The sequence below is a fragment of the Biomphalaria glabrata genome, chromosome 4, assembly GCF_947242115.1.
Source record: "Biomphalaria glabrata chromosome 4, xgBioGlab47.1, whole genome shotgun sequence".
Lineage (NCBI taxonomy): Eukaryota > Metazoa > Mollusca > Gastropoda > Planorbidae > Biomphalaria > Biomphalaria glabrata.
This window is the reverse complement of record NC_074714.1, coordinates 54,055,184-54,071,507: the sequence shown is the minus strand read 5'-3', so window position 1 is coordinate 54,071,507 and position 16,324 is coordinate 54,055,184. Positions and strand designations below refer to the sequence as shown.

Here is a 16,324-nt window from a genome sequence, read left to right as displayed (position 1 = left end):
TTCTATTTTCCCGCCATTTTTAGAAAACTTCGACAAGGTCGAGCTCAGCAGACGTTATTCAACATGGCCATCGCCTTGCTCTGTTTCCAGACGACATTCCTAGTGGGCGTGAAGCAGACGTCGATCAAGTCCGTCTGCCTGACCGTCTCGGTCCTGCTCCATTACTTCATCCTCGTCTCCTTCGCCTGGATGTTGATTGAGGCCGTGCTGCAGTACCTGACATTCGTCAAAGTCCTGGGAACCTACATCTCAAAGTACACACTGAAGACTGTCCTGTCTGCCTGGGGTGAGTTACCGCCCTTATTTTTTTAAAAAAGCAATATGGAGAGAAGTGGCCCTTTCAGACTTTGTGAAATATATAGGGAAAATCATCTGTAATTATGACTTCCCCAACTAATGTCTGGTACTCATTAGAGCTGGGTGGACTCAGGGTCGTCCTAAAATTTCCGAAAGTTGAAATCCCAGCTTTCAGCGAGATAAGTGGCCCTTTCAGACCTTGTAAAATTTATAGGGAAAATCATCTGCTGACAGTTAACAAGAGTGTCCTATGGCCAACACGATGACCAACTGCTGTAACTTTCCCCAACTAATGTCTGGTACTCATTAGAACTGGATTGACTCAGGGTCTTCCTAAAAATTTTCGAAAGTTAAAATCCTAGCTTTCAGCGAGATAAGTGGCCCTTTCAGACCTTGTAAAATATATAGGGAAAATCATCTGCTGACAGTTAACAAGAGTGTCCTATGGCCAACACGATGACCAACTGCTGTAACTTTCCCCAACTAATGTCTGGTACTCATTAGAACTGGATTGACTCAGGGTCTTCCTAAAAATTTTCGAAAGTTAAAATCCTAGCTTTCAGCGAGATAAGTGGCCCTTTCAGACCTTGTAAAATATATAGGGAAAATCATCTGCTGACAGTTAACAAGAGTGTCCTATGGCCAACACGATGACCAACTGCTGTAATTTTCCCCAACTAATGTCTGGTACTCATTAGAACTGGATTGACTCAGGGTCTTCCTAAAAATTTTCGAAAGTTAAAATCCTAGCTTTCAGCGAGATAAGTGGCCCTTTCAGACCTTGTAAAATATATAGGGAAAATCATCTGCTGACAGTTAACAAGAGTGTCCTATGGCCAACACGATGACCAACTGCTGTAATTTTCCCCAACTAATGTCTGGTACTCATTAGAACTGGATTGACTCAGGGTCTTCCTAAAAATTTTCGAAAGTTAAAATCCTAGCTTTCAGCGAGATTTGAACCCAACTAAATAGTTTTCTGTATGAAACAATAAGAGGTGTACATAACATCAGATTGTGTAGCTGGTGATGGATAATTTTTTTTTCTCATAGTTCAATAGTTTTAATAAATATTTTATCATTTACATAAACTGGATATGTTTTTTTAAAAATAATTTTGCAGAATTTGAAAAAAATTGTATTCCACCTTAGAGTATCTTCTAGCATGGGGTTCGACACCCGACTCGCGCAGAGTTGTGTTTACTGAGCGCCTAATGGCAGTACCGAAAAGCCATAGCTTTCTGAGCATGATATAAGCACGATATTAGCGCTATATAAAAGCTATAATTATTATTACAAGTATCTCCCATAGAAGCATTGACAAACATAACATATAGACTGATAGACTACATCTTATCTTATAAATTGCAGACATCATTTGATCATTACGTTCAAATGCTTTGGTCTGTTGCAATAGTGGTACCATTGAAGAGAGCGAGAGGGTGTACACTCTATTGGTTTCTCTACCTATTTTCTTTACCTATTTTTTTCTACCAATTTATCTACCTATTTTTTCTACCTATTTTCTTTACCTTTTTTTTTCTACCAGTTTATCTACCTATTTTTTCTACCTATTTTCTTTACCTGTTTTTTTTCTACCAATTTATCTACCTATTTTTTCTACCTATTTTCTTTACCTGTTTTTTTTTCTACCAATTTATCTACCTATTTTCTCTACCTATTTTCTTTACCTATTTTCTTTACCTGTTTTTTTTTCTACCAATTTATCTACCTATTTTCTCTAACTATTTTCTTTACATATTTTCTTTACCTATTTTTTTCTACCAATTTATCTACCTATTTTTTCTACCTATTTTCTTTACCTTTTTTTTTCTACAAATTTATCTACCTATTTTTTCTACCTATTTTCTTTACCTTTTTTTTTTTTTACAAATTTATCTACCTTTTTTTTCTACCTATTTTCTTTACCTGTTTTTTTCTACCAATTTATCTACCTATTTTTTCTACCTATTTTCTTTACCTGTTTTTTTCTACCAATTTATCTACCTATTTTTTCTACCTATTTTCTTTACCTGTTTTTATCTACCAATTTATCTACCTATTTTTTCTACCTATTTTCTTTACCTGTTTTTATCTACCAATTTATCTACATATTTTCTCTACCTATTTTTTTCTACCAATTTATCTACCGATTTTCTCTACCTATCTTTTTCTACCAATTTATCTACCTATTTTCTCTACCTATTTTTTCTCTACCAATTTATCTACCTATTTTCTCTACCTATTTTTTCTACCTATTTTCTCTACCTATTTCTTGGGCACGTATCCCATTAGTCCTTCACGTGACCACTCGGGTTCGACCTCCGGGCAGACTATGAGATGATAAACATGCGCAATAACGAGAATCCATGTCATTGGCTTGTCATGACCTTCGATAAGTATTTTTCCGTGCTTGCCGACTGATGACTTGACTCGAGGTTTATAAGAAGTGTTATACATGAAGTGCAACAAAAGTTAGGATACGCCCCTGACTTCAGACCAAAAAAAGCAGGCTGAGATCAAACGATCTTCTACCTAATCGAGTCTAGCAATTCCTCCTAACAGATGACCCTTTCAGTCCAAGAGTTTCTGATTTTCGTGGGATACACTTCAAACGTTACGTAATCAAAAGATGTCTTCACTCAGAGGAATCTGAACATGTGCATAGACGTATCGAAGATAGTAAATGTAATGGAATTGAAGTGGTTCTACTCTGCACTGACTTCTGAGTTGAGTTGTTGTCTTTTTAACTCTGCAGCCAAGTTTTTATTTAAAGGCTTTCAATAAAAAGTTTACAAGGAAATGGCAGAGACGGAGAGAGACGTAGAGAGACATAGAGAGACTGAAAGAGAAAGACAGAGACACAGAGTGGGAGAAAGAGAAACAGTGAGAGAAAAGAAAGAACAGAGAGAGACAAAGGAGAAAGAGAACAGAAAGAAACAGCGAGAGATGGAGAGAACAGAAAGAAACAGATAGAGACAAAGGGAGAAAGCGAACAGAAAGAAACAGCGAGAGACAAAGGGAGAAAGCGAACAGAAAGAAACAGCGAGAGACAAAGGGAGAAAGTGAACAGAAAGAAACAGCGAGAGACAAAGGGAGAAAGCGAACAGAAAGAAACAGCGAGAGACAAAGGGAGAAAGCGAACAGAAAGAAACAGCGAGAGACAAAGGGAGAAAGCGAACAGAAAGAAACAGCAAGAGACAAAGGGAGAAAGCGAACAGAAAGAAACAGCGAGAGACAAAGGGAGAAAGCGAACAGAAAGAAACAGAGAGAGACAAAGGGAGAAAGCGAACAGAAAGAAACAGAGAGAGACAAAGGGAGAAAGCGAACAGAAAGAAACAGAGAGAGAGACAAAGGGAGAAAGCGAACAGAAAGAAACAGAGAGAGACAAAGGGAGAAAGCGAACAGAAAGAAACAGAGAGAGACAAAGGGAGAAAGCGAACAGAAAGAAACAGCGAGAGAGTCAACGCAAAAGAGACAGAGAGACAGACATAGGGAGAGAGAGAGAGAGAGAGCCGCTTTATAGAATTAACTAAGTCGTTCGGTTTGCACACACACACACACACACACAGACACAGACCTTTTTAACTTTACCTTTTACCTATCCCCTAGTCTGTTGGACGTTGGGGCACCACGCAAGATTCGTCGACCGTCTTTCTCCATTCCTCTCTGTCTTTGCCTTAGGTAGAACCTCTTTCAATGGCAGACCCGTCCATTCATTGTTGTTGTCTTCCTATCGCTTTTTCCTGGACTGTTCCCTGAAGGAAGGTCATTGCTGGCACACACACACACACACACAGAGATAGTCAGACACACACACACCTTTTGTTTTCATCCAAATATTAAACGTGTTTTTCTGTGTCCTCAGGCTTCCCTTTAATCCCAGTGGTAGCAGTGTTGGCCACGGACTATAATCTCTATTACGGCCGAGCTAATTAGTGAGTACCTATCTTATTGTGCACGTGCAACGAGTCTGTTGGTATCTTTGTGAGTATATATAGAAGTATTAACACCCCCCCCCTCTTTCTCCAAACCCCCCCAACCCTCCTTTTTGGTATCTTTTGACTCTTATCACAGCGAAACTTAAAAATCTCTTTTGCTATTTGTTGTAAAGTGAACTGGACAATATCTAACTAGAGCATTGTGCGGTCTTCACAACCACCTTTTTTTTCACCAACTTAATCAAAGAATTCATAACAAAAGTGAAGACAGAGTCTTAAATCCATTCCAAGTAGAATTCGCGTTGAGCCAGAAGAGGACCCGAACCCACGACTGTAGGATTGACACCGCCTTGGTGTTAAGTTAGGGTTAGACTGATTAGTATAATGATAACTATAACACATTTAACATCAAGAGAGAGAGAGAAAGAGAGAGAGAGACAGTGAAAAAGAGAGTGAGAGAGGGAGTGAGAGAGAGTGAGAGAGAGTGAGAGAGAGAGAGAGAGAGACAGTGAGAGAGAGTGAGAAAGAGAGAGAGAGAAAGAGAGAGAGACAGTGAGAGAGAGAGTGAGAGAGAGAGAGTGAGAGAGGGAATGAGAGAGAGAGTGAGAGAGACAGAGGGGAAGAAAGAGAGAGAGACAGTGAGAGAGAGAGAGAAAGAGAGAGAGACAGTGAGAGAGAGAGAGTGAGAGAGAGAGAAAGAGAGAGAGAAAGAGAGAGACAGTGAGAGAGAGTGAGAAAGAGAGAGAGAGAAAGAGAGACAGTGAGAGAGAGAGTGAGAGAGAGTGAGAGAGGGAGTGAGAGAAAGAGTGACAGAGAGAGTGAGAGGGAGAGAGAGTGAGAGAGAGAGGAAAAAGAGAGAGAGAGTCAGAGAGAGAGAGAGTCAGAGAGAGAGGAAAAAGAGAGAGAGAGTCAGAGAGAGAGAGAGTCAGAGAGAGAGTGAGAGAAAGAAAAAGAGAGAGAGTGAGTGAGAGAGTGAAATAGAGAGTGAGAGAGAGAAAAAGAGAGAGAGTGAGTGAGAGAGAAAAAGAGAGAGTGAGAGATAGTGAGAGAGAGAGAAAGAGAGAGAAAGAGAGAGTGAGAGAGAGAGAAAAAGAGGGTGGAGAGAAGAGGGTAAGGTTAAAGGAAATAAGTGACCTCTCAGTATTTCCGCCTTTTGTTTCAAGACATTCGCCTCTGCCTCCCATATTTTAAAATTAAGTTCCCCTTTCAGACCTTGCAATCTATAAGTCAGATGATGTAAAGGTCATCTGTTTCTATGTCCGACGGTTAACGTTGGTGTCATGTGGCCAGTACAACCATTAGGGGCGTGCTAAAAATCCCGAAATTCAAAATCCAAGTCTTCACCGAGATTAGAACCCGGGACCTCACTGGTCGAAAGCAAAGTGCTTTACCACTTAGCCAATATTCCCCCCCCCCCTCCCACGTTTACACTACTTATACGCCCTGCGCTGTATTAACACAAAATAATTGTTGATTTACTCTAATCCAGTGATGCCCAACCTTATTCGGTCTGCGGGCCATTTTAATTTCCAACAATAAAAAGAAGAAAATATGAAACTGAGAATAAACCAGTTTAAATAGTTTATTACAAACACGTTGCTCTGCTTACACCCTTAAAGCGATTACGTAACCCTAACCCTAACTTTTTATATCATTGAAAAAGTTTGTGTACGCCAGGGATTCTCAACCTGTGGGTCGAAACCCCTTGGGGGTCGATTGACGATTTGCCAGGGGTCACCTATGACCATCGAAAATATGGACTGTTATTGTCTATTCTTCTATTGCTGTATGTGTGTGTGTGGGGGGGTCGCGGCGGAGTGGGGGATTGTAAAAAGGGTCGCCGAGCATAAAAGGTTGAGAACCGCTGGTGTACTCAAAAGTGCTTTAAATTTTTTTTTTATTATCCTTAAACCCATGTTTGCTCCCATTTCATTAACGCACAAATTATTAAATGGTATGATACCACTCGCATTGATACCAAAAAGAACACGAAACAAAAAGGATGCAGTAATGATGCCCTGTGTTGCCCACACAAGGTGTCATTGATGCGGCCAAGTCAAGACAGCAGCGACATTGTCGAAGAACCAAAAATCACTGCCAACTTTTGTCGAAAAAACAAAACTAAACGTTGTGATCTTTAGAAAACAAAATCATATATGAATATTAGACTCTACATTAGATTGGAATGAAATCAAAGTTCCAATCCTAACTTTGGGAACAAAATTGTCAACCTTACCTTTTTTCTACACTTTGTTCCGATTTTTCGGCGGGCCGGATGGAAACATGTCGCGGGCCGGATATGGCCCGCGGGCCGTAGTTTGGGCATCACTGCTCTAATCAATATGATTCATAACTGAAAATTTGTATTTTTTCCTTGATCTCAAATCAGTTGCTGGATGAACCTGTACGCTTTCTACTACGCCTTCGCACTTCCGGTCGGCATCATCATAGTCTTCAACAGCATCATGTTCTTCATCATCATCATCAGCCTCATCACACGGCCCAAAGGCCTCCGTAGCAACCAGAGTAACAACAAGACAAGGGAGACTAATCTCAAAGCAGCTTTCACTATCTTCGTTTTGCTCGGTGAGTGACTGTCCTTTTTTTGTCCACATTTTTTATAGTTGCAATTTTAACAGAAGGATGCAGACTTCTTATTGCTATGTGAATTTAATATAATAAAGAATTATTATTGAATATACATTTAGATAACAATTGTATGGGTGATGATGTTTGTGAATAAAATTCTAAATTTCTAAACATTACTTTTATGATCTATAATTTCTTAAAGAATTAAAAGAATACCTATTTAAATACCCAAATCGAAATCATATAGTGATACACACACACATAATGCACAGCTATACCTGCACAGAGTCGATACAAAAATTAAAACTCATGAAAAGACCCTCAATGTCTCACGTATTTTCTAGAAAGTAGAAGAAATATCAAGCGATTGAAATCAAATAATTTTTTTTATATTTTGGATTACCTCCCCTTTTTTCATAATAATGCTAGACTAGCTTGGAATCAAACATGCAACCAAAACATTTTCATTCTGCAACCTTGACCTTTGACATAGGTGAATTGTTATGTGCCTTTCCTCTGTATCAGGGTTAACGTGGCTGTTTGGTTACTTCGCCATTGAAGATGCCCGGGCAGTGTTTCAATATGCCTTCACCATCCTCAGCTCCATGCAAGGTTTTCTCATCTTTATTCTGATGGTGGTGCGTAGAAAGCAGGTAAGCCCTCTTCTTGTATATATCAATCTTTACAGGAAAGCATTTATTCTTGTATGTATCAAGCTTTACAGGTAAGCATTCTTCTTTTATGTATTAATATTTACAGGTAAGCATTCTTCTTGTATGTATTAATATTTACAAGTAAGCATTCTTCTTGTATGTATCAAGCTTTACAGGTAAGCATTCTTCTTGTATGTTTCAAACTTTACAGGTAAGCATTCTTCTTGTATGTACCCATTTTGACAGGTAAGCCTTATTCTTGTATGTATCAAACTTTACAGGTAAGCCTTCTTCTTGTATGTATCAAACTTTACAGTTAAGCCTTCTTCTTGTATGTATCAAACTTTACAGGTAAGCATTCTTCTTGTATGCATCCATTTTTACAGGTAAGCATTCTTCTTGTATCCATCAATCTTTAAAAGTTAACACTCGTCTTGTATCCATCTACCTTTAAAGGTAAGCACATCTTGTATCCATCTATCTTTAAAGGTAAGCAGTCTTGTATCCATCTATCTTTAAAGGTAAGCAGTCTTGTATCCATCTATCTTTAAAGGTAAGCACGTCTTGTATCCATCTACCTTTAAAGGTAAGCACTTGTCTTGTATCCATCTATCTTTAAAGGTAAGCACTCATCTTGTATCCATCTACCTTTAAAAGTAAGCACTCATCTTGTATCCATCTATCTTTAAAGGTAAGCACTTGTCTTGTATCCATCTACCTTTAAAGGTAAGCACTCGCCTTGTATCCATCTATCTTTAAAGGTAAGCACGTCTTGTATACCTCTATCTTTAAAGGTAAGCACGTCTTGTATCCATCTATCTTTAAAGGTAAGCACGTCTTGTATCTGTCTATCTTTAAGGGTAAGCACTCGTCTTGTAAACATCTATCTTTAAAGGTAAGCACGTCTTATATACCTCTATCTTTAAAGGTAAGCACGTTTTGTATACATCTATCTTTAAAGATAAGCACGTCTTGTATACATCTACCTTTAAAGGTAAGCACGTCTTGTTTCCATCTATCTTTAAAGGTAAGCACTCGTCATGTAAACATCTATCTTTAAAGGTAAGCACGTCTTGTATACTTCTATCTTTAAAGGTAAGCATGTCTTGTATACATCTATCTTTAAAGGTAAGAACCCATCTTTTATCCATCAATCTTTAAAGGTAAGCACGTCTAGTATACCTCTATCTTTAAAGGTAAGCACGTCTTGTATACATCTATCTTTAAAGGTAAACACTCGTATGCATCAATCTTTAAAAGTTGGGACCTTTTGATTTAGGACTGTGATGCCCAAATCTTTCACCTATTGTTTTACAATACGCATTTATAACGTAAAGATCTATCTTTTTGAGAGTCCAATGGCAGATACCCAGTTTAATTTTATAAGTGTAATCAACTGAAACAAATCGCCATAGAAGGGCTGAACAGACCCTGCAAAATCACAACCTGTAGGCTGTGGAGACAAACAGCACTGCACACAGGTTACGACGCCGCAGGTCAATGTTGAGGCCTCTTGGATCAACAATGGCTATTTCTATAATCACTTTGATATGATTACCTCTTATGGTTAACTCTTAAGATTACCTCTTATGGTTACCTCTTAAGATTACCTCGTACGATTACATCGTATAATTACCTCTTATAGTTACCTCTTAAGATTACCTCTTATGGTTACCTCTTAAGGTTACCTCGTATGGTTACCTCTTATGGTTACCTATTAAGGTTACCTCGTATGATTACATCTTATGATTACCTCTTATGATTACCTTTTACCGTTTCGATTACTATTGATCAGCTGATTGACAAATATAGTGTTTCCTTTTTTAGGTACGTGACCTCTGGAGGGCGGCCTGTTGTGAGCGGCGCCAGACCCAGAAGAGCAAGCAAAAGAAGCAGCTGTCCCCAACATCGTCCAGCTCCATGTCCTCCAGCAACAGCCTCAGCAACAGCAACCGAACCCTTCCCAGCTTCATCAACCACGCCTATGATGTGGGCGCGCTGGTCCTCAGGCCAGAGCTTAGGCGAGAAAATTCCGTGTCCATCTGATGTGTTAACTTTCCTTATATGTATTTGTCTTTTTTGTCCTTTTCAATGTCTGTCTATGCATATGTATATATCTAGTATATCCTGCCAATGGTTCTTGCCGATTACCAACCATGCTCCCTTAAAAACATTTTTTTTTCAACCTTTATTTTTATGTTAGTCCATTAGTCAGATACATAGATGCACAGTGGTAAGAATCTCAATAAAGAACTTCTTCTATGCAGTTGTATCACTGTAACTGGAAAAAATGAACATGGAAATTCTTAGGAAGATTGTTAATAAAACTAATTGTATAGAGCCATACCTCCCAGTTCCTGATTGACAGATGTAAAAAGCAGAGATACTCTCTCCTCCAGTGCCTCACTCTCAGAGGGGTGGGGGGTCTCCTTTAAAATATATATATAAGCTTTAAAAAGATAAGATAAGATAAGATAGATAACATAATTTTTATTGGTCCAATCAAATGGAAATTCAGTTTGACTACAATTGACCACCTCAGCGTAACTACTGTAACAATAACAATATAGATGCAAATACGAACAACATTCACACACGAAACACATACACACTCACAACCAAGGCTTTATGAATTAGACTTTTATGTACTTCTCGATGACGACAGCTGATCTGACCGAAATTGGGATAAAGGAATTTTTAAATCTTTCTGTTTAAGTCTAAACTGCGTTCAGTATCCTTTTTTTTTTTATTATATATATAGTTCGTCCATCGTGGTTCGATGATGACCATTTTTTATTATAAAAATAGACCTAAATCTAAATCTATTTCAATTTTTAATTGTTTTAAGTGTTTAGACTATAATGGCTATCGAATAGGATATTCTCAAACACATTGACTTCAATAGCTTGATCGAATAATTTTTTAAGGCCTAGTCTAAAATAAGGGCTCTGTTGAAATACAGGCTGTCAACACTAAATCAATATGTATGCTGCCTTGATAATAATCTGATCCACTAGATCACATAATTGAGTATTTTACTCAGCATTATTTTCTCAATGCTCGTTTAAATGTTGAATATTATTTTAAAACAAAATGGATAGTTCTTTACAAATATGATATCCTTATACTTAGATATAGCAGTATTGCAATTTTAAAAATTAAAGTCTTCGAAATATGTTAGGGTATAATTCTACAGAATCATGCCTAGGGCGGCCCTAGGGCTTCCACACAGTTAACTCCGGCATTGTGTAAGCTCACTATAGATATAGTCAGACGGGATGTAGTGTTGTTTGATAGAAGTGTTTTCTTTGTACACAAAAACAAAACTGGAAATTGTTATTCGAAACGAAACCATGTGTCATATTTGTTTACAGATGTCGTCTGCACATGCGCCATTGTCTGCTTTGAGTTCTGTAATTTCAGTCAGCTATCTGTAATTGTGTCAGCTATGATGTATTACAGAATATGTGCTTGTTTTTTTTTTTTTAAATCTTGTGCTAGTTATTCAGTTTACGATAAACTATGGCAGGGACGCAGGGGAATTAAAACACACAGAGGGGAGGTGACTAGCTAAAAAAATGATGCTACGAAAAATGTTTGAGTTATCTTTCTTTTTTTATTTTATTTTCGTATTTGTTATGGATTATTTTAAATTTTTGTTTTTATATTTAAATAAAATATTTTCTAAATAGATACTTGGTTTTTTAAGACCTAAATATGCTTCAATATAAATAACAATGACATTTTTTTTTTCAAATGTAACTACGGATATCTGTGAAACAAATAGGATATGGCCAGCCTAAGCGATTACAACGTCTCAACTTTTAAAAACTTTCACCTACTTCTGAAATCGTTTGTAATATATACTGTAACAATTTCACTCTTTTAGTTTTTAATCAGGTCTAAGAGTTCAGCTATATATGCTATATATACCTAGCATACAGCCATTCAGTATCTAGGTCCCAATTTTAATAACCTAGATAAGTGTTTATTCTGATCAAACAATGTTTCTATGTAATGTCTGCACTGAAGCTTTAAAATTCCAATTCAAAATGATACTTGTAAAAACAAAATATCCTTTTCAAACCTTGCGCTCCAACGTTTTAACGAGCGTGCTATCAAGCCAGCACAACGACCAAACCGCCTTACTTTCCCAAACCAATTTCAAGTACCCCCCAACCATGTGTCCTAAACACCCTGAAGTTGAACAATCCTGCCTTCACACACCGAGATTTGAATCCGGCACGCCTCGGTTTGAAAGTCAAGCGCTTAACCACTGTGCCACCACGCCCCATATGCGTGTGCTGCGTAAAAATGTTACTTTTACTTTAAACAGTTACATTTACAGAATTTAATTTTTTTTTGAGGGGGGGGGGGGAGATAATACTGAAAAGCACATATACTGACCAAAACAACAAAAATGCAGGCTAATCCCACAAAGGTCTGTTTAGATTTCCGGCCCTCTTCCTGCATTAATAGAATGACTCGCCTAGTATATGATTTGTTGTTGTTGTTGTTTTTTTTAGATTAGACAAAATCTTTGTGAGGAAGACAGAAGTTCTTTAATTGAATATTATATTTCATTTCGTGAACGTCTTAATTCAAGTTCTAGTTATTTGCATGTAATATCTTGCTCTTTATAGATTTTTCTTAGTTTAACAACTTTTTTAATTACTATGTTACAGTAAAGTTGTTGTTTTTTTTTATTCGAGATTTTTATGATGAACTAAACAAGAAACGCTAAAATGAGCTTCAGAATTGCCAACAAAATATAAGCTACAGTGCGGAGGGTATGGGCAACTTCTGCAATTCCCAAATGAGGTTACAAATCTATCCGAAATCTTTAAAAAAAAAAAAAAAAGTAGCGTATCAAAAAATTTGCACTGGTTACACCAGAAAGCTTAGTATGCACAATTTTTTTCTGCCACATATAAGGATCTCTAATAACTGAAGTAAAACAAACATTGAATATCGGCGTGCTGAAATGGACAGACTTTGCCATAATCATTTGTCTTCAGTCTACTAAGTGTTATACTTTGGGCTCGCTTCTAATTCTTATCTTATCTTATATAATACAGACGTTACTTCAAAAAAAAAAAAAAAAAAAAAAAAAAAAAAAAAAAGAAGAAGATGATTACGTCCTACGCATAATGCATCTAGTCATGCATGACTTAAATTCTGCCAAGTCACTGGTTTTCCTGGCTAGCTTAGGCAACCCATTCTATGCTCTAACAGTGGGGAAGAAGGAGTATTTGTAAAAATTTGTCCTAGCATGAAATACGCCACTTGCGTCTGTATATTTGTGTCTTTCTGAGTATTTCATTAAATTTTGTATGTTTAGATTATGGTTCAGAGTTTTATGCATAATTGCTACTTTAATTCTGAGTAGAGTGTCATGGGATATGTCCTGGGATACGAGCTTACATCTTTTCCGTAAGTTTGTTCAGACAGGCAGATGGGGGGCAAGCTTCCATTGGCCAAAAGTTCCAAGAGTCATAGACCTAACTCTTAAGACAATTACAAGAAGAATGTCATGAGCCCTGTCAATTTTTTCCGGTTTTAAAGACACTCACGCCTGTAATACCCAGCGACACTTTTCGGTAACATAGTTATAGTTTCTACAACTCTTTTTTTCTGACACAAAACATATATAACCTATGTTATGTTTTTGTTACTTGACGTTGACCTATGCACCACACAATGACATATGCATCACTAGGCATAGGCAGACGATATGTAAATGAAGCAGATCTGCATCAGTTGGCAAAGGCTAGAGTTCTAAGATCAAAAACAGGTTTTCACTTTTTTCCTGTACTTTTAGCTGTTCTAGTTAATTATACCTTTAACTTGAAGTGACAACATGTACACATTGAGTGCATAATATTTGGTAAACAAAATTTTCTGTTATGGCAATTACAATATCAAAAAGTAATTTGTACCTGTAGTTTGGGTTATGTTTCTTGTTTTAAGCGGTGACGCCAAAACTACGGCCCGTGGGGACGTACTTGGTCTTTAAAGCGGTGATATGATTTTTTTTTTTCGCATTTCTATATTGTTTTCTTTTTTTTTTTTTCCTGTGAAAAGTTGATGATGATTTTATTAAAAGATTAAAAATAAAACTTAGGAACGAGAAGGAAATGGTGTTCATTGTGCTGTTTTGATTGTGCTGTTTTGATTGTGCTGTTTTGAGTGTGCTTTTTGATTGTCCTGTTTTGATTGTACTCTTTTGATTGTGCTGTTTGCATTTTGGTGATTTTGTTATGTTTATATGAGGAATATATATGTATGACCAAGAAAGCTATGGACAGTGAAAGTACACGGGTCTCAGCTCAGGAAGAAAAACGTACAATCCGAAAAACGGCCAGCACCTCTACCACCAAAGCAAAAGCCACCTTAACCTGCGCTATGTGTGGACGGGAGTGTCTCTCCAAAATAGGGCTCCACAGAAACATGAGGAAGTGTGCTCTGAGATGAACCATAGTCGTTTTACGACTGAAGGAGGCCAATGATGATGAATATATGTCTATATAGCTCCTCCTTCGTGATCGAAGATGAGCACATTTTTAATATCCTATGGAGTCGAAGATGACTGTAAAAGTCCAATCCTCGCTTTAAAAAGCCGACCGTATACGTATAATGGGTAGGTTTGGTCAGTTGCGGATAGGCGCTCTTTCGCGCTGGCCACTCTTCTTGCTTGGTTTGAGATAGACGGCTGATGAAGTGTAACAATAAAGAATATTCATGTCTTTTTCAAATAGAAATTGAAGCTAACAAGTTTAACTCTTTCTCTCCGTAATTATTTACCGCATTCTGATGGAATCAACGTTAGTATCGTCAGATAGGAGAGAAAGAGTTAAGAAAAAAACAAACAAAAAAAACCCACATAGTCTTGAGACAAAAAAATTTGTATATATATAGTGATCGTGATGTCGTCCAGTTCAATGGATATATTTAAATATCGAATAGCCATCATTTAGAGATGACCTGCCATCAACTATAAGGGACCTGCCATCAATCAAAGCCGACCTGCTTTCAACTATAGGGGACCTCTCATCAACTAGACAAGGCCTGCCATCTTCTAGAGAAGACCTGGTGAGGACTGGGATTTTTAAGTTCGGGATCTTTGGTGGCCTCTGAGTCCAACCAGCTCTAAATGGGTACCTGGCATTAGTTAGAGGAAGGTAAGGGTGGTTTGTCGTTGTGCTGGCCACATGACACCCTCGCTAACCGTGGACCATAGAAACAGATGACCTTTACACTATCTGCTCTATAGATCGCAAGGTCTGAAAGGGGAACTTACTTATTCGTATTGTTTCATTGTACCAATTGGTATTGGTGTTTTATTAGCTGTTCGAATTTCCGCTTTAAAATATACTTCGTATTGTTTGCATATAGATTACAATTTACGGTGTAGATGTGGTGTTTAACGTTCTGACTGGATAAATATATGTTATAGTGCACCTCGTGCTATGTGGATATAGTGTATAACCTATTGTCTAATTGTGTCGGGCAAACTAGGGCACTGCTAAAGACAGGCCCTTAATCATTCATGATCATCTAGTGGGCAGAACTCTGGTCACCGCAGGTCCACACAACTTTCAGGCGTCAATTACTACACAAACACTCCATCGGGGTGACCGGTCCATCTACCTGACGCTCGGCACGGGTCAAGCAACCTGAAGTTCAAGGTGATGATGACCACACTACAGAACAGAGGCTATCGCACCGAGTATGAGATTATTTGAGATTATCTCATTAATGAGTTTAAATCTTAGCGATAGGGAAGATGTCTTTATATCTCATAGGCGTATCTTACAATGGTCCTTTTTTATGGTGACTAAGGTAATTAAGATCAGCGACACACAATGATGTAAGTAAATGGATGTTGTTTCTATTTCTTGGTGTCCAATTTACCGTTGTCAACCTCAGTTATAGTCGACCCGCGGCGTAGCATACGCCGCATCGTAATGGCCATAACCCAAAGGAACGCTAAATAGCAGGGATATGGAGAGACGTTGACCCGGATTGTAAACTCGAGGAGGGTCATGGGGGCGTTATCGGAAGGGAATAGTGATAGTAGCGGGAAGTATTTGAGACATCGCCACAGTTTCAGCCTCGCCACCATAAACGCCGGAAGTATTCATGTAAGCAGCGTCTTGTCGAGCAGAGTGTATGACTGCTTCCGTAAGTAAAAAACAAAGCTTACAGCCATCTTGCGAAGTTCGAGAGCAACAGTTTCGTCGATGACATTTTTTCCAGAAATATGCGACTGATAGAAATAAACAGTTACCTGATGTGTGAATTTCGACTACATTAAAAGACCTGTTGACTCCACGAAATATACGTGAAGCGGTTGCTATGGTTAGGAAACGAAGGTTAATACGAAGGGTTAGAGTCGGCTTGCGTGCGTGGCGTCCCGCATGGTTGGGCGACGTAGAGACTTTTTCCCCCCTCTTTTCTTTTTTTCGCCGCGAATGTTACGTGGGGTAACTCTAGTCCGACTTGCAAAAACAAAAGAGTTATCTTTCCATGATTTTTTCATCGAGGGTTAGAGAGTCGGCGTGCGTGCGTGTTCCTCATGGTTGGGCGACGAAGAGAATTATATATATAGATTCCGAAGTAGACTCTAGAGAAATACTAAGTAAGAGATAGAGAAAAGAGGGGAACAGAATTTATTAACTCTTTCTCTCCGTAATTATTTTCCACGTTCCAATGGAATTACTCATTTTGTTCATTTATATGTCACTATCATGTTTTAATTAAACTTCATTAACTTTTTTGTTTGTGTTGAGAAAATGTTATAGTTGGTAAAGAATTAAAGAGAATTGCATGCTCTTTGTACAC

At 38.0% G+C, this 16,324-nt stretch overlaps 1 protein-coding gene across 1 annotated transcript in view; it reads left to right on the top strand.

Annotated features, from left to right (window-relative positions):
* Nucleotides 1–12,609, top strand: part of LOC106076242 (uncharacterized) — a 153,789-nt gene extending 141,180 nt beyond the window's left edge. The window contains exons 23-27 of the mRNA XM_056025552.1: nt 24–286; nt 4,166–4,235; nt 6,628–6,824; nt 7,353–7,480; nt 9,308–12,609. Of these exons, the coding sequence (XP_055881527.1) occupies nt 24–286; nt 4,166–4,235; nt 6,628–6,824; nt 7,353–7,480; nt 9,308–9,526 (877 nt within the window). The 3' untranslated portion in view covers nt 9,527–12,609. The remainder of the gene's footprint in view (nt 1–23; nt 287–4,165; nt 4,236–6,627; nt 6,825–7,352; nt 7,481–9,307) is intronic.
* Nucleotides 12,610–16,324: the final 3,715 nt, after the last annotated feature.